The sequence below is a fragment of the Apteryx rowi genome, unplaced genomic scaffold, assembly GCF_003343035.1.
Source record: "Apteryx rowi isolate R43461 unplaced genomic scaffold, aptRow1 scaffold_8, whole genome shotgun sequence".
Classification (NCBI taxonomy): Eukaryota; Metazoa; Chordata; class Aves; order Apterygiformes; family Apterygidae; genus Apteryx; species Apteryx rowi.
Window position 1 is genome coordinate 2,970,286 of NW_020451093.1, and position 18,660 is coordinate 2,988,945.

The following is an 18,660-nucleotide window of genomic DNA, read 5'->3' on the forward strand; positions in this document are numbered from 1 at the left end:
GCTGTCTCGATGGTGTGGGCACATGATGGAGTAGCTAAGCTAATGCAGTTTACATTAGTGCTTAATATTGAAAAGTCCTGCCTTCAAGTGCCAAGGGTTAGTAAATCACTGACTTTTCATAAACAGCAGTGTTCATTACATTTTACTGTAGAGTGTCTTTCTTGCTGGAGTGCGTCTTGAGTAACCCACATGTGGATAGTAATGCAAAAACTTGAAATGTAAAATTGGAACAAACTGCTGCACGGTTATAAGTCACTGAACTTCACTTTTATTCAGATCTAAAGTAAGATGAATAACTAGGCTTCTGAATTACTCATTAGTGTAGGTCATGAAAATTTTAAAAAGTGCTGCAGATATTTGAAATTGATCACAGGAACTGGAGGAATTTGTGCCCTTTGTGACACATTGCAAATCGTACAATATACTCTTATTTTGTATAGCATCTCTCATACAAATTATAGTCGGAAGTGTTTTACTGAATTGCTGTTAATAAAACATAGCAAAATAATTGAGACAAATACAGGCAAGGAAGAGAAGCTGTATTTTGGCTGTGATACGTAACAGCATGGCGATTAGATGCGGGGAAGGCATACAGTAAGGCTCTTCCAGAAGACAGAGGAGAAAGCAGTTATGCTAGCGACAGTTATACTAATATTGCTTTGTAACATGAAATGCCTAACCATACCAGGTCTGGTATAGTAGACTCTGTACAGGGCTGGTACTTGCTCCAAAGATTTCAGTCTGCAAGAAGAGGCACGAGTGAACTCAATACACTGACATGGAGAGCATGATATATAAATTATACGGCTTTGATCAGCTTGGTAAGGTTTTTGTCCGAATCGTTTGAAAGATTTTGCTTTGTGTTATGTCAAATATCTTTGCATTATACGAAAAATGAATTTAGTGATGAGAAAACACGTGGTAGTTCATATGATATTCAACAGTTTGTTTCCTATTAAGAAAGTCCAAAACTCATAAAAATTAATACAGATGCTGTTTTACATGCTTTTCTCATGCTATTCCCATTAGATAGAGTATTACTAATAAACAATTCTGAGGAAAGCAGTTCAGTGGAATTTATTTTTTGCCATTGAAACTAGTAATTAGAATAAATTGGTTGTAATACCATTAGGAATAAAGCCCTTGTGTTGTTTGAATCAGTTGTTTGTTCCCAGAAATCACCAAGTAAGCTGGAGCTTTCTATTTTGTTGGGCCCAAACATGATCTGATGGGAGGGTGCTAGAATGACATCCAGAGTGACTATACGGGATTTCAAGCACAGGTATTCAATTAAGATACACTATGGTGATCTTCCAGAGTTAAGATTACATCTGGTGGAGTCATTCTTCAGCCAGGCAGTTATGAAGTCATACTTCATTGGTAGGATATTTGGGAATCTTTGTCTCTGCTAAGAATTAGTGCTGTTTAAACACAAATCGTTGAGGTCTAGAACAGCTGCTTCTAAATTTGATCACTCTTTTGTTACCTAAACTGAAGGAGAAGGAAAAAAAACCTAGAAAATCCATGTTCCAGTAATTGTCCATTAATTTTTCAGTGTCCTTTCACTATTTTATATATCAGATGTTACTTGGACAATATCTATTACCTGTTTGAAATAAATTACTAATGTAATCCTCTCTTTAACTGATAGCTAATCTTGTGCCAAGGTTGCAAATCAGTACATAGTCACAGGTACGGAATAATTGTGGAAGATACTTATGCTGAATGAATTCTCACATGGTAAAATGATTGCAGTTAAGCTAAATGTAAATAAAAAACTGAACAGTAAAAAAAAAAAAAGTAAAAAATAACCATTAAAATGTTAAAAATAAGCTAATAAGGATTGCTACAATGCTTATGCTTTATTAAGCAATAACATACTTACTGTGGAACTGTTTTACAGTTCCGAATACATATTTTAGGTTTGATATTTGTGGTGTTTCGGTTTATCCATAGTGTGTAATCACGGTATGAATAGGCTGCTTGTCTTATGCTTTTGTGACCTGTGTGTCAAAGGCCAAATGTCATTGTTTCCTTTCAGACATAATCATTGCATAATTGTAGGTCTTGCAGCCGGGAATAGCAGGTCAGTGCACGCTGCATCAAATAAACGACAATTGCCGTGTTATGTTGCTTGGTTGTAATTGGATTAGAGAAGCAGTATGGACGCATAATATAGTATTCTTTCCGTCAGGTAAAAGACGGCAAAACGGTGTGTAGTTTTACTTTGTTAGAATGTCTTAATTTATTAAGTTCTTTAATGTCATTATTACCCTGTAGTGTTACGGATGTCTTGTAAGAAACAGCGGGATGTCTTTATTTGCAATTATCCATTGTTCAACTTTCTCATTTTCAGGAATAGTGATTTGATTGAATTCCTCTCTCCTGTTTCGTTGACTAAGTAATTTATTTGTGCAACTGCACAAATAGGTTCCTAGGTACTTTTCATATCTCAGTGGTATCTTGTAACGTTTCCTTGTAAAAATGCATTTTTCAGTGCAACACTAAGTCCTACTGGGCAAACCCTTATTTTATTAGATGCTCATTCATAGAATATTAGAATAATTCAGGTTGAAAAGGACCATGGGTGGTCATCTCGTTGAACCTCCTGCTCAGAGCGCAGGGTCATCAATGAATTCAAGGCTTTGTCCAGTCAGATCTTGAAAACCTCCAAGGATGGAGATTTTTACCTTCCTTCAGGGCAGCCTGTTTCAAAGTTTAATTTTTCTTGTACCGATACGTTTTTTCCTTATATCTAGTTGGAAGGTCCCCTGTTTCAACTTAGTCCACAGTCTACCTTTCTCCCACTTGGCCCTGCTGTGAAGAGTCTGGCTGCATCTTCTTGATAACCCCTTCCCAACACATTATTTCTTAGGACAGCAGGATTTATACCCATATTCCTCTACATCAGCACATCATAAAAAAATCCCATGGAGTAATACAAAGCAGTTGTAGGAGACAACTGGCCAAATTACACTTACTAAACCTATTGTTGTTCTTTCTCTGTTACACAGAACTCTTCAGTAATTTTTGTGCTTTTTTGGGCTTTGCTCATCAAATATTCTATCTAATGGCTGCAGATTTATAAATCCCTATATTAATAGGATCGGTCGAGCACACGTCTGTCTTCCCTTCAGTTCCCTCTACATTATGTATTCTTTTTTATGAAAAAAAAAAAAAAAAAAAAGCAAGGACTCATAAGTAATTATACCATCATTAAACACAACCACAGTTTGCAACTATTCTGTGACAAACATGCCTAAAATGTAGCCTGTTAATCTGCTCTTGGCATACTAAAAAATAAGCATAAAATATAAGGCTAAAAATCAGATGCAGATTCCCATTACTATAGATTTTTTTTCCACTTCCCGATAAGTTCTTCTGGACACAGCAATAAACGCAATTTTTCATTGCTTAGCTAAATTTCCTGTTCAGTAGCTTAACTGAGTATAAGGATGTAAATACTTCCCAGTCAATAGTGTGCCTTGTAATTAGTATTTAATTATTTTTTAGAGGAACCATGTTAAATTTACACTTTCTTTGAAATAAATCTGAGGCCAATTAAAAGAAACAGCAGAATGCAAATAATAATATAATTACATTTTATTAAAAACACAATGGAATGTAGGCATCAAAGGCCAGAAAGTTCACTTTCTGACTTGAAAAAAATACTAAAGATAGGGGAACTGTAGTGTATTTTCAGGTAAGTAGTAAGTATTATACATGCAGTGCTCTTAACAAGTGTAATAGTTCTGTTATGAGGTATTGGATAACTTTTAAGTGTAGGAGCAAGATGAGACTCTCTTGAGACATGATCACCAAAATCCCTTCAATATGTTAAGATTCAGTCTGAGTGCTTTTCTCTGCCTTTTCTTTTTACTTTGCAGGCAGTTTTACACTTTATAGCACCTAGGTTATTTTGCAGACTTGACAGATTTTTAGAAAAATGGCAAAAATCCTTCTATTTAGGTTTGTCTGATTTAAGTTCACTTGCAAATCATTAAATAAGATTGATATGATTTCAGGTATGTGTTTGTATCCTCCAAAACCAAAAAACCAGCACTGTTGGGTTTAATTTTGATTTTTGTTCTGTTCCCAAATGACTAGCTATGCTACTGCCTATAGTACCTGGTACTGCAAATGGAAACTACTTGCTAAATGTATTTCCCGGAGTAATTTAGAACTTGATGCGCATGAGGTGCCTTTTCGGCTATTAGGTGCCTTTTCTGCTATTAGGTGCTCTGTTCATGAAGCAGCACCCTGCGGGACCTATTTTTGTGGTACATATACTATAATATAGAGTCAGTTCCTCCATTTCAGACTCCTATTAAGAGTATGCTCTTATTTCCATAGTATTTATCTGCACTGTTTTATCACCTCAGATGATGATTCAGCTGCTTCCCAGTGCAGTTTATTCCATTGACTAATTGCTCTATTAAGGATGTTTTCCTCTTATCTAACTTGACTTTTTTCCTATTAGATTATTGTTCCTTTATGATCACTTTTATATTCATTTGTGCAAGTGAAATTAAATATTCATATTTCCTCAGGCTTTGGGATGCATTTTACTGCTCCAAAAATGTCACTGGCCTGCCTGTAATTTGGGATTTTATGGGACATTGGAAAGTACCAGGTCTCTTTCTCCAAGTCTCCTGAGAGCGGCCAGTCCTCGGGAACAGCCGATAGCTATTTACTTGTTAAAATATGCCGGAATATATTGGTCTGGAGCTTGATCTTGGTGTTGGGACAGATCCACGGCGGGAGCATTGTGCTGTTGGTCAGCCTCTGAGGTGGGCAACCAGCATGTCTTGCAGGAAGGCGCTGTGATTATGGCTCCGCGCTCTCTTCCGCAGGTCACTGGGGCCGGTGCGTGGGCGACTGCGGGGCAGGCGGCGTTCGGAGCCGGGCCGTGTGGTGCACCCACGCCGAAGGCTGGGCGACGCACCACGCCAACTGCGAGCCGACGGACAAACCCGAGGACCAGCGGCGGTGTTTCAAAGTGTGCGACTGGCACCTCGAGCTGTTCGCGTGGGAGGTTTCCGCGTGGAACGTCTGCGCGCTTGCCCCCTCGGCTCGCGGCGAAGCCGGGGCCCGGCCCTCGGCTTGCGTCACCGCCCAGCACGGGCTGCAGCGCAGGAGCGTCCGCTGCGTGCAGAAGCTCAACCGGACGCTCGTTGCCAGCGAGATCTGCGAGCATTTCACGCCGCAGCCGCCGACGGAGCAAGCCTGCCTGATACCGTGTCCGCGGGACTGCGTCGTGTCGGAGTTCTCCGGGTGGTCCGAGTGCAGCGCGCGCTGCGCGAAAAGCTTGCAGCACAGGACTCGCGCCGTCATCTCGCCTCCCCTCTATGGGGGCTCGCGGTGCCCCAACCTCACCGAAGCGAGGAGCTGCGCCCCCGCTACGTGCGCCCTGGGGGAAGAGGACTACACCTACAGCCTCCGAGTCGGGGCGTGGGGCCAATGCCGGCTGCCTCACCACAAAGAAGTCGGCCTGGCTGGAAGAGCTATGCTGGATTTCGGGTCGGAGTCTGGGGAGCGAAGTGCGGTCAGACTCCAAGGTTACAAACCGCACCTGCATTCGAGCCCGGCGGACGTGGAGATCGGGTACCAAACCAGGCAGGTCAGGTGCGTCAGGAGCGACGGGAAGAATGCTGCGTTGAGGTAAGGGTAGTTTTACACTTCGCGTTTTAGTTTATCCCAAACAGATTTGTTTTACAGATAGCTTGTTCTGCATGGCAAGGCAACAGCAAAAGCATGCATGTTTTTGAGTTCTAAATGCAGATTTTAATGTGTGGGTGTTTTATGGTCTTTTTTGATTTAATTCCCTTCTTGTAAAGCTAGTGTTTGCTGAATATTTTGCTTACTTCTATGATTTGTTAGTTTAATTCATTAGTTTAATTAATTAATTTTTAATATTTCTCTTCTAATTTTTGTTGTTTTGAGGAAACATTGAGGAAATGGAAGTTCATTTATATATAAATTTCTTTCCACAGTTACTGGGCCCTGGCTGTGCATGAACAGCATTCTTTTTCAATGTTGTACTGCTTATATTTGGCTGAAGAGGCTAAAATTGCATCAACTTAAACTCCTTTATTCTTAAAAATCAAAAGTGAATAAAATAAGTATGTTGAAAAGTTTGGCCACACAAATTGACTAGAAAATAGTTCTTAAAAAGTTAGATCAGGGAGCAAAAGCCTGGTTATCTCCTGCCTACTGATGGGCCTTCACATCTGCGTGTATCTCTCATGGGTGCTGATACTGGATACGCAGATCTGTGGCTTGTGTTTCTTTCTTTGATAAGATGGTTGTTGATATCTATCCTCATGTGTTTTATCTAATAATTTCTCTTAGTCTGTGTAGGATGGTTTGCTGTAATTTGAATGTGAAGGTAACAATAATATACAGCAAAAATTTGAAGGATTTATTCTCTCTGTTTCTTGTATTTAAATTCAAACTGTCTAAGCTCTGCCATTTAACTTCCAGATTGAATGTGAGCAGGTGCCAGGAGCTATAGGTTACTGAGAAGCTGATTTAGTTCTGAGCAGTTCAGGAGCCAGGATTTTTGAAGAACTTTTTAATGTTCTGTTTTTCAATAATATTAGAAGTTCTTCAAAAATCCTGCTTCTGAATTTTGCAGAAATCAATGTTTCGCAGTAATCTGTAGCTCCTGGCACCTGCTCAAATTCCAGTTGCAGAGATAAGGGGCTGTTTTGTGTCCAATGCTCTACTCCTGCCAGTGTTGGTGGTGGTTTTGCACACCTACTGAGGTGAAAAAATATGCATTCTAGCCTTTTGCTTACTTCCTCCTATGAAACCTGTAGGAAAGTACAGTTTTATTTTATTGGCTGGAAAAAAAGTCAAGATTTCTGAACTGTTCCAGCAGTTTCTAGCGTCTTTACTATATTACCCAGCTCTAAATATATGCTGATTCTGAGTATACAGATTTTATGCTCGTGTAGCTGCTTGACTTTAATGGAGTTACTTGTGATTTATGTGGGTGTGAGATCAGAGTCAGGTTTATGTTCGCTAACAGTTATTAGCTATTTTGCCCGCTTTTGCGTATCATTCCTTCCCGGATGCTACAGACGGAGAGGACGGAGTTGGTTTGAACGTTACGAGCCCCGCGGTGCCCTGCGCGCAGCACACTCGCCCGGAGAGGGGGGAAGCAGGGGAGCCGCCTTCGCTCTTCGCTTCGCTCCCGTGGCAGAGCCGCACGTGCGGCCTCTGGATGACCGCGCAGAAGGTCCCGGCAGCTTTCGTTTTAGCGACTCCGCCTGCGGTCAGACTTCCCCGGTCCTGCCTGCTTTTTGGGCGAACCAGCCCGTTTTGTGGCCGCGTACAGCCCCGCTGGCCCCCCGTTCGCAGACCTTCTGGGCTGGGGCTCTGTCGCGGGTTGGTGGCAGCAGAGAGCTGACGCTAACCCGTTATTTACTGTTTCTAAGCCCAAATACAGTTGGAAACTTTACTGATTTTGCAGGGGACAGAAGGTCAGGTTATTTTATACAGCCCGGTTTGTCACACGCTTTTCTTCTTTCTCTCTCCTTTCTTTCCTTCTCTTTCTTCTTCTTTTTTTTTTTTTTTCTTTTTAAACCATGTTATTAATGGTCACCAGGCAGCCTGAACTTGGAAACCTGAAATCCAAAGTTATACTGCATGGTTAGTGCCAGGGCTAGAGTGTCACCGATACAAAATATCTGTGACAACAGCTCCCTTAAAACATCCTGTGTTAATGTCACCCTCCTTTTATTGTGCAACATATTTGCTGGTGTTCTTTGGAAGAATGGACCAGATCTTGCAGCTGTCTCTTTACAAGAGTGATGATATTTTGGCTACTGATAAGGAAGAGTAAATGCATTTGCATAACCCTGAAGCAGAGTTTGGCAGGCAGCCAAAAGTCTGCTGTAAAACTGGCAAGAAATGCTTTATTTGTGCTTTTTCTTTTTTCTGGCTGAGGTTTCAAGTTTAGAGTAGGGCCAACACTGTTGGATAAGTACCGATGAGAGATACAAATTAAATTTGTGGAAAACTGAGGCAAGAGAGAGAAATATCTCGGGATGTGTTTTAACTGAAGTCTCTGAACTGCATAATCAGGAGGATCTGTCCGGCTTTTCCCGCCATCGTTAGTTCTGCTGCTGCCTAATTGTTAAAGGAGAACGGCAGTAAGGGGAGCGATCAGGCAGCGGTCAAAGGCCACGCGAGGGAAGTAAGCGCGCCCTAAGCCCGTTGGCAGATTTTATAACGTAATGGCAAAGATGACTCTGCAGTGGTAACAAGTGGTATCTGTCATCCAGTTTGTTCTTTATTATCAACGTTTTTGACTTCCTGTCCTCCAATAGCCCCGTGGAGGATTGGGTCGTTCTGCTGGTGAGCAGAAATCTGCGTGTGTGCGACGGAGAGGGAACGCTGGGACAGTCCCGAGTGCCAAAGACCTTTCTTTTGCCAAAAACTGTACTTTGGTGGAAAGGGCGCAAGCTGTTTTTAGAGACTCCAAGACTGAGTGCGTTCTTCTAGATGCAGGATCACTGGCAGGAAATTCATTTTGGCTTCTCCGCTGAAAAGTTTGCAGTTCCTCTGAATTGCAAATGAGTATGGTTCATACCTTTTCTTGTGAAATAGCTGGCAGATGCAGGAGACGGGCCTGAAATGTGTTTTTGGTTTTTCATCGATTCTTGCTGCGTTACCCAGTTGAGCCCAACTAAGAGAATCCGTTGGTTGTAGAGTGAGCCCTAGGTGGGAGCTGAAGAATCCTTTGCATTTAAAAGAAAACATTGTTTTCATTTAAATAATTGATTGTATGAAGATCTCTGTGTCCATATCGGCCATAAAGGTACAAGCCAAAATCCTAAGAATTTTAAAGGTAGAAATTGTAAATTAGAATTACTTTTAGAGGCCTACAGGTACATGGGAGATTGGACATACCTATTATATCAGGTAAACAGAAGTGGGGAATGTTTTGAGGAAATACATTGCAGTCTGGATGTCCTACATTTGTCAAAATGAATGGAAGAGAGGAAAAGGATGAGGAAAGGCCGAGATGCATCTTTGTGTTTTGACAAACACTTTGAAACATTTGAACCACAATTGAACTTGAGCCAGGTTCCATTTTTGCTTGGAAATAATTTTGCTGTAGACATTTTCTATTTGTAAGAATAAAGAAAAGTTTGAATTTTGTTTTAAATCTCATCTCTCATTACAAAATCAAGCATAAACACTTCCATATGTTTAAAAAGTCTCTAAAAAGTCCCAAGAAATGTACATGCTAAAATTCCTCTGTGCCTTTTCATCATGTCACAGTTGTGAAAATCTACAGAATATAGAGACAAAGGCATTTGTGTTCTTTTTTTTTCTGTTTAGATTAGACACCTAAATCACGATTTAGTGCAATGAGTGCCTATAGCTAGGCATTTAAATCCTGATTAAGTCTATCTTGATTTTCACAAGTGATGTGGCTGCGCTACTAAGCACACTAAGAAGTTAAAGTCAGGAGCAAACAGTTTTAGGGTTTGTTTTTACATTTGGATTAGGAGTCTTTTTTAGATATGTGCTTTTTAAACTCCTAATTCCACGTGTAAGATGATGATGATATAAATGGAGTTAGATTTGGGATTCTGCTTTCTTTGCCTTTATGTGTGAGGTCAAATTCAGTCAAGGGGTAGACCATCCATCGAGGATAGCATTCATGTCTCCTGTTTGCTTGTGTAATTCGAACTCCCATTATCCATTTCCTAGGGGATTGCACTTAATCACTGTGCTACAGTACATTTTTAGGAAAAATTATTTGCAGTTGCTGCTGTTGACACTATTCTATTCTCTTGATGGGTTTAAAATTTTGCAGTACGAAGGCGGGAGCACTGCACAGAAATATGCGGTTTGGTGGCTATGATTCTGCTCTGGGAGAGAGGAGTTGTGTATTCACATTCCCCCAGCAGAAGCAGAAATGAGCCTAGGTGCTCGTTTTTGAAAACCAGTCCCTGAGCTATTGGATAAGAAGGGGATTTTATTTTCTAGTTCTTTTTTCTTTTTTTTCCTTTAATTTCCTTTGCTTTTATTAAAAGCATACAAAACAAATGAGCAATTACTGCTTTTTTTCATTGCAATAACGGTAACATTTTAAAAATATTGCCCAGTAAGAACTGGGCTTTTTTCTTCTGTTTTCAAATTGTGCTGAAAGCCAGCCACTCCTATAGCCTTAAGATTTAAATGTCTGCCTAGGTAACACAAATATAAGTCTGTATTTATTTTTAATTGAAACAGGATGTGGTGCATTAAGTTTTGGAGACTGATTCATCGCCGATGCCAAAGCCCTGTGATCTCCCGACTCCCGTTCGCCTTGCTCAGTTGTGTGGCAGGCGAGCGCTCCCGGTCTTGCTTACCATCCTGTAGTGCTCGCAGAAGGGACGGGTGCTTTTTCTGCCAAGGAAGCCTCAGCTGTATGAATTTAATACATGACATCATCAGTCTCCAAAATGGCCCTGGCAGCTCTTGAGGGCCCTAAAATACATTCCAAATCCTTGCAAGTATGCCTCTTACACCGATTGCCAGCCTCCAAAGGGAAAAACGCGTTTGAATCCTGCTAGACACTGCAAGACTGCTTTCGTTATTAGATGGTAATGTTGTTAGCCAAGCAGAGAGAACACGCAGTTATCCTAGTGGCCTGAAAAGTTGGATAACTGATTAGGTTTCCTTTGGTTTAGTGCTTTTTTTTTTTTTGTATGTGGCTTACTCCTCCTTCGGTGCACAGGCAGGCAAAGGGCTCTCTGGCACTTGGGTGACTTAGACTTTATCCTTCTGCTGTCTGCTAACTAACTGACCCGTCTTAAAGCGCAGGCAACAAAACGTACATTGTGAAAATTTTTTTATGGTTTTACAGTATCAGTCCAACCATGCAATGTAAAAAGTATCAACTGTGTGAGTACCTTATTATTTAACAGTCATCAGATTGACCCCCAAAAGGGAGACCTAACTTGATATATTAATGTGCAGAAAATCAGTTTACAAACAGCGCTTATGTAGTATCTCGCCTCCTCAAGGCTTCCTTCCTCTTCTCCTGTATACCCTGCTAATTTGGAAACTGCCACAGCAGTGCAAATATACACGTGGCTGGTGGACTCGGAGCAGCGAGTGGAAGGACAGTCTTGCGTGCCCAAGCTTTATCTGTACTAGGTTGCCCTAAATACATCTGTGACATGAAAGATTGTGTCTGAACTTGAACTTAGCATAAAAGGAAGCAGCGTGTTTTTACATTTGCTCTTTGTGTTGCTCGGTGTAACGATTAATTTGACTTCTGCGCTCTGAATGAATAGATACAATTTAATTAGATTCCCATTCTGTTAGGCCGTTTCATGTAATGCTCTCTCAAAAACACCTACTTGAGCAGAAGAAAAGCAGGATGGAAATTGCCAGCTCCACGTCTTGTTCACCTTAAAGCCAGCAAAGTTATCTCTTTCACCTTTTGTGGCAGGAGCAGTGGAGGGATTTCTAGGGAAAGAAATAGGTATTCAGCCTTCTCATGCTTCAGAGGGTTTTGCAGATAGCAAGAAGAATTGTTGGGCAGAGATGTCTTTTGTGGCCAGTGTTGGCATGTGTCCATACATGCATATTGAGGGGTATTGTCTCGCTAAGAATTGGGGCTAGCAATATTAATTTAAAAGAAGACCCCAAAGCAGATTTTTAAAGACCTAATTTTCTTCAGTATTTCGGTAAAGATCAGGCCAGACTTCAATCTCATTTACAAGCAGTGCAGCCCCCAAAATGGAAATGGCTTTTCATAGTGATGTCTGAAGGTGAAGCTTAGATGACTCTTTTAAAATGTGACATTGGTTACCCTCTGTCCTATGCTCTTAGATTGGCTCTATCTACTTTTCTAGCATAATCAGGCCTATGATTTGCATTTACTAGAATTTTATCGACTCAAAATCTGTAATTCTTGTTTTTTGTCAACATGGTGGCACAAGCGACTCTCCTGATAACCCTGTTGAAGAAGTAGTAAAGGGAAATAAGGTTACAATTTGTATGTGACTCCACCTAACCTAATGTTACAAGCAGAAGATTTGGAATTACTGGGTTAGGACGAGTTCAGCTGTAGCGATGTTCCTGCGCAGCCCTTGGTTCAACAGGATTGACATTTTGTACCAGAAACTGTTTTGCAATAAAGTATCAGTTGCATTTGATAATAGAGTCATGAGAAATCTTTTTTAGATTTAAACAAGAATAATTTTGTTCTGAGGCATCTATATCACAGGTTGTTTCTACTTTATGAAGATGTTAATTAGTATAAAATAAACCTTAGCAAATTCACCTTTACAGCACCTGTGATGAAGTGAGTTATTTTCTAGGTGAAGAAACTGAGACAAAAAGCGTGGAGTTAAACATTTTTTGTTTGGATGTATAGATTTAGGCCACTAAATGCTGTATTTTGCCAGGAATTGAGGGTCTAATCAGATTTGATCAGGTGTCAATGGGAATATTCCTGTTGACCTTTGTGAGAACTGGACTAATCTGTCAATTGGGAACAAACGGGCAAATGTCCTGTGTCTCCTCTGCTTCCCATAGGAAGCTGCCATGCGACTGGCTCCTGAAATGTTACCTGTGCTACAGCACTCTTAAATGTGCTGAAAAAAACACTTTTTCCTTTATAAGAAGTCAGACCCTTCACGTTAGGTTTAGCTGCTTCTTCTACAGCTGTTTCTGCTTTTTACGCTCTGCCTGGTGAAATTTTTTTTTTCTTGTGACTAGAGCTGGTCTACAGACTCTACCACCTTTGGCTTATTAAAGTTCCTCCCCAGAATTTATTTTTCAGGACTTAAAAAATGGATTACACTTATGCTTTAAAACTGTTCCTGTCCATACTTCTCAAGTATGTCTTTGCATTAATAAATACTCCTTGTGCCTCAGACATTGCCCAAAGAGACAGTCTTTCCTGAGCGTACTGTAGTCTAAAAAGGTCTTTCTGCAGTCCGTACTACCCTGCCTGCCGTCCCTTCCTTCTGCGCTCTTCTCCTCTGGACTGGCAACTTTGCACTGGACTCCTGTTATCCAGGCCTGGAGCCCCGTCTCTTGCCGGGTGTCCAACCTGCACCCTCTAGAGGTGATGCTGATTCCTTTGAAATTCTGTAAAAAAGACTGTAAACAATTTTTTGAAGCACATAAAGCTTAGTGAATAGATGTGCCCCAGCATTTTTTCTTTAGAGAAAGTTTGCTTTTTCTGTGTTATAAGTAATATTAAGTGAGCTAAACAACTGGTTCTTTGGCACCAGCGCTACATTTCACACCTTTTAAGTGTAGATATATTTCTTCCTTGCAGTTGGTAAAAGCCTGACTGTGAGCAGCTGGGGGCTGGAGAACAAGACAAATTTAAAGAAAGTTCACACTGAGTTCATGTGCGGTTCTAGTTTCTGAGACTGGTTTGCATCATCAGCATAACGCTGGGCAGAAATTGGGGGCTCCTAGTTCTTTTTCTCCTGGTAGCTCCTTTCTTCTGACCTTCCCTTGTGGCGCTCCAGTGCCGTCTCTGCTTGTTCGCATCCCACTCCTCTTCCAGCCTCTCCTTCCCAGCTCTCTGTTGCCTCGGTTATCGAAGATTTTGAGAGACAAAGAAAGGTTTTTCTCCAGTTTGGGGAGCTTATTGGTGACTATGGGGTCGATGACAGGTTGTGATGAAGTGGAGCAAAGGAGCAGTGTTTCTGCGTGTTCACTTCCAGTGCGTGCGGGGCAGAAGGGAGCAATTTCAGACCTGCGCAGCTCTGGCGGATGCTGCGATGAAGGATCAAGGAAGGACAGTGGCCTTAGCCTTGAGTTTGTCTCCTCCCGGAAGTCCTTGCCACATGCAACTACTTTTATATATTTTGAAAAGCTGTTGTAACTTTGGGACTGTATCTTTTTTTATTTTATTCTGGGACTTTGTTCTGTTGTGCCTTGATATCAAACTGACCTCTACAGTAGTGAGCTCTTAAAGGTTGGTTTTCCATTGCCTTGAGCCTTGTGCGGTGTTTTGATCTCCTACAAAATGAATGAGAGCTGTGCCTGGTGTAAGCAGGGGGAACTGAGGCCAAAAATACAAGCATGGTTGCAACCTTCCAGACTCTTCCATCGTTTGTTAGGTCTGAAAGCACTGAGACCTTCTTTGGTTGCGTTCGTTCGATAACAGAATGCAAAACCAGACATAACCAACACATTTTTTGTTGGTAGGTGCCTCTGTTTCTTTTTGTGATTTTTCAGAAACGAGCAGCTGCAGGCCTCCGTTAGGGAGATGTTGAACTCTTCCTTTTCCAGTGGAGCAGAGCTACTCAGCAGGCAGCGCTGGGACACCCGGCCTCGGGGCCTGTGGCTATATAGCCCAATGCGTAGGGTGATGAGAACTGACATCAGTGACAGCAGTTCTTCTGGGCTCTGGTTTTGTTGTTGATGCTGGATAAACTATGAAATTCTGATTCTGCTCACGCGCAGGTGCAAGTGTAGTGCCTTTTGTGTCCCTTTTAACTTGAGGTGAATCAGACATTATTTGGAAAGTACTCAGCATGCAAAATTGCACCGAAACTTTCTGAAAATGCAGTATATTCACTGTATTACAGCTCCTCTTACTTTCATTGTATTGATATTGATGCAGTTCTTCTGACTTACCAAAGTGACCCTCAATTTCCTCTAGTGTGAGTGAGACCAGACCCTGACAGGGTGTTTGTGGGTTTGGGTTGAAAAATTAAAATCTGGTAATCAAGACCTCCTCGGCTCTTCTGCTGTTTTCTTATCACAGCCTTTGTGTGCAAGAAACCATCCCTGAGACCTTGAAGTCGTGTGTCATGGCGAAGGACTGCGAGACGTCGGCGTGGTCTGCGTGGAGTCCCTGCTCGAGGACCTGCCGTGCGGGAGAGCTCTCCCCGGGTTTCCGGAGCAGGCACCGCAGCGTGAAGAGCGTCGCCCTGGGGGCTGGCAAGGGCTGTCCCGAGCTAGAAGAGAAGGAAGCGTGCAGCGTAGGAGGCGAACAACTGCAGCCTTGCCCCAGGTAGCGTGCGGGCTTTCACCAAAGTCTTCTGAAGCAGAACAGCTCCTGTTTCATTATTGCCTTGTGCCAAACACAGCTGACTGGCTGTGTGTATGTATGTATGCGCATGTGTCGCATTTAATTCTTTCTATCTGTGTCTATAAAATCATTGATTTGGTAATTATTTACTATTATTAGTGGTATTACTTGTTGTTAATAATATTCTTGTGATTGTTGCTATTATGCGTTCTTGCAGCAACAATGATTACAGTTTTATATAGATATAAGTTTAAATTACAGATGCTATTAATAGGTTTATATTTTCATATTTTAAAAATTGAGGGCAGATCCTCTGGTTTTTTGAAAGAGCTTTCACACCGATTGCTGTTTGACAGAATTTCCTCAGCTGTGCAGAGACTGGGCAGGTCTCCATAGCTGTACTTTCACTGACTTTGAAAACATAATCTTTACTTCATGTTTCCCCTTCATCTCCCCATAAAAAAAATTTCAGTCTCCTTGAGGAAAATGGGAGCTGATCAGAGGTAACAGACCAGTCTTTACTCAGCTCCATTCCAGGCACTTCTTAAAATGAAGAAAACTTTGCAGTCCCTGAGTGCTTGCTTGGTTTACCGCAATCTTGGCTCTGGTGGAAGGTGAGGATCTCATTTCCTTTCTATCTGCAAATCCATGCCATTATGCTTGGTCAGGCTAGCGTAGAGAGGGCCTCATTTGCTTTGCAAAGAAGATAAAACTTTGCTTAATTTTTCATGTGAAATGTTCTGGGATTGACTGTAGAATGCTTCAAGACTGATAAAATTTTATATATGTGTAGATAAATCTCACTGTCTGCGAATGCATGTGTTTAATAGAAGGACTATGCAATGATCAAGTCATGAATTTCTGGAGCTTTGCTAGGTACTGCCAAAACCTTTGCTAACGCCCTTGCAAGATGCATTCCTTAGAAAGGCATAACCTGTAAAAGTGTCGCTATAATGTTGAGTTCATTCAAAATCAAATGCTGATCATTTTTGTGCACCCTGCTAGCAGAAGAGAGGAAGTACAAAAAAAAATCCTGTTGCTTGATTAGTTCCTATGAAAAAGCTCTTACAGCGTGATTTGTGCTCCTGCCCAAATGCATATCAATTTCAAAGACAATAGAGCGCGAGATTGTCTCGCTGATTTTTGTCCCCTGTGCGGGAGCATGGCTGCAGGTGACGCCTGATTGGGGTATGAGACGCCGGCTCATGGGTAATCAGGCAGGGAGCAGACACATGGCTGTCCCTAGCTCCTCAGCTTTTCGCTTTTTTGATCCTGCAGTGAATTAAAGTGTGAATGATCACAAGGGCTTGGTGCAGAGCCAGCAGAGCCCCCAAGGTGAGACTCTGCATACTGCTGATGGTTTTGTCATGGTGTCACTCTTGGTATAGACAGAAACCTGTTAGTCTGTCAGTATAGCATTGCTTTGCCAGAGTTTTCATGAGCATACAAACTCCTAAACCTTTCTCACCCTGCCATGCCTGCGCACTTTCAGTCTTTCAGTCTTTCCAGCAAGGTATCTGTGTGAACTGGGATAAACTGTCTAATGAACTAGCCCAGAACAATTAACATTAGATGTACATGTTAAATATAGCCATTGAACCAGCAGTATTTCAAACTGTCTGTAGTATTTTGTTATTTCTAGGGTTTTACTGTTTGAAAATGCAGGTGATAGACTATGAACTTTACTCACTACATAGCTTTTAAAGAGAATTTTACAATAGTTGCCTAGGAAGTAAACTTCTAATTTAGCCACTCAGCGCTGCAGAAAGAGGCAGGAAGTGAAAAGCTGTGATGCTGCAGTATGTTTAGTGGGTCTACCTGATCTAACGCTCTGTGGGCCAGAGGGATTTTATGTTAACGAACAGAAGGCAAACATTTCTGAATATGTTATTTGTGTATCAGCAGCCAGTAAAGGATGTTACCTGTGCGTATTGCAGGCTACAGCCTGGTACTTGGGAATTGGTGACTGAGATGACAGAAGTAGTGCAGCCTCGACAGCAGTAGCTTTCAGCTGCAGAAGAATGCAGTGTTAATCCTTGTGACTTAACGTAGGAAGCCCCTGATACTCCTGTTCTTATTTGAGCATGTTCTTTTTACAGTGTAATACCTAGAAACGTTAAACTTTTCTCCCCTTGAATCGTACGTACCTCATTTGTTGCTTTGCTGAGGTTTACCAGACAGTTTTCTTTTTTCCCCTTATAAGAAGAAAATAAATTTAAGGAAACTCAGTATCAGAAATTAAAGGATTTCTCTTTCATTAGTGAGATCTCAACATAAGCCTGTCTGTCTGTCTTTCTGGCTTGAATTTGCCTTATCAGGTTAGTTTTAAAATCTTTAAGGTAGGTATCTTATTTGCTTTCTCAGTTCACAAGAAGTTGCTCTAAGTCCTATAGACTGAAGAGACCAAGAGATTTCTTTATATTAGAAAGATACTGAACACTTATTTGTTGCATAGCTGTCACTGAGTCATCATTTTAAAAACAATGTATTATGTCATTTTATCCTTGATGTGCAGCTTTCATGTTCACTGGGAATAGATAGATTTTCCAGAATTATGTGTTTAAATCTTTCATTTTGGTTGTGGTTGCTATGTTACATGACAGGGATTTAGAGAAAAACCTCTTTGCTTTGTTGGAAATTCAAAGCTTTTCAGAAGCTAAATGGTGGAAAATGGGAAAGTTTTTAAGATCTGATATGAATGTGATGGTATCACTTTGCAAATGAGCCCCATTATGTACCCTAATTAAAGGTAGGGCATTAGTGTGACGCAGGGAAGACTTTAAAGGAAATGCACTGAATCATATAGCTGAGCTGCTAGTGTTGCACTTTGAGAGCAGCAGCAGCACCACTCGCCGTCCTTTGAACTGTAGTGAGCTTAAAGGCAGCGTTCATGTTACTGGGACCATAGGGCTTCGCTGCTGTTGGACACGCAGCAAGGATCTTGCCTGGGCTGGAAAGCCTGCTTCCCTCCCCTCAGGTGAGGAACCAGCCACGGCGAAGCTTTGCTGCTTCAGCCCAAGGCTGGGCATTTCTCATGCGGCCGCTCTGCAGATTGGTGCACGTTGTCTTAAACAGAGGCATAAAACTGTGTGTAGATTCTGGAAGTTCCCATTTTGGCCAACACTGTCTAACTAGCCCTCTAAGGAGTGGCGATGGGGTCTGTCGATCTTGGGAAGGTAGCGAGACTTCCTGTAACTCAGCTGGTGTTGTCAAAAAGTGGGGCAAGCCTATTGGGAAGCCAAAGGCAAAGATTGTGATTTTTTTTAGCTCTAGAAGACAGTCTGTAGATAAACCCGGGTCACAGCTAGGACTATAAGTATATTGAGTTTGGGTCAAATAATCCAATTTTGGTAACCAGGTAATCTAATATTGGTGAGTAATAAATGAGATGTTAAATCTATTGGTGTGAAAATTGTCATCAGCCACATTTTTGCCATAGGGATTGCAAGTGTGCACTGAACCTGACCATCTTTGATGATCCAAATGTATAATGTCCTTTTCACTTCCTGAACTGTTGTGCTCGTCATCCTCTAGGGAAAGTGAATGAGGTTTCTGAATGGTACAGCCCCTGTCTTAATGCCGATGTAGTACAACCCTAAGGAGGTCAGTGGTTTTTAGCTTTTGCCTTCAGTTCCTGTTCGGTT

General features: G+C 41.5%; 1 protein-coding gene across 1 annotated transcript in view; it reads left to right on the forward strand.

The window, feature by feature from the left end:
• The window catches only part of THSD7B (thrombospondin type 1 domain containing 7B), a 271,641-nt gene that overhangs the window by 51,164 nt on the left and 201,817 nt on the right, over positions 1-18,660 (forward strand). Inside the window, exons 3-4 of the mRNA XM_026089076.1 lie at positions 4,854-5,661; positions 14,750-14,998. Of these exons, the coding sequence (XP_025944861.1) occupies positions 4,854-5,661; positions 14,750-14,998 (1,057 nt within the window). The remainder of the gene's footprint in view (positions 1-4,853; positions 5,662-14,749; positions 14,999-18,660) is intronic.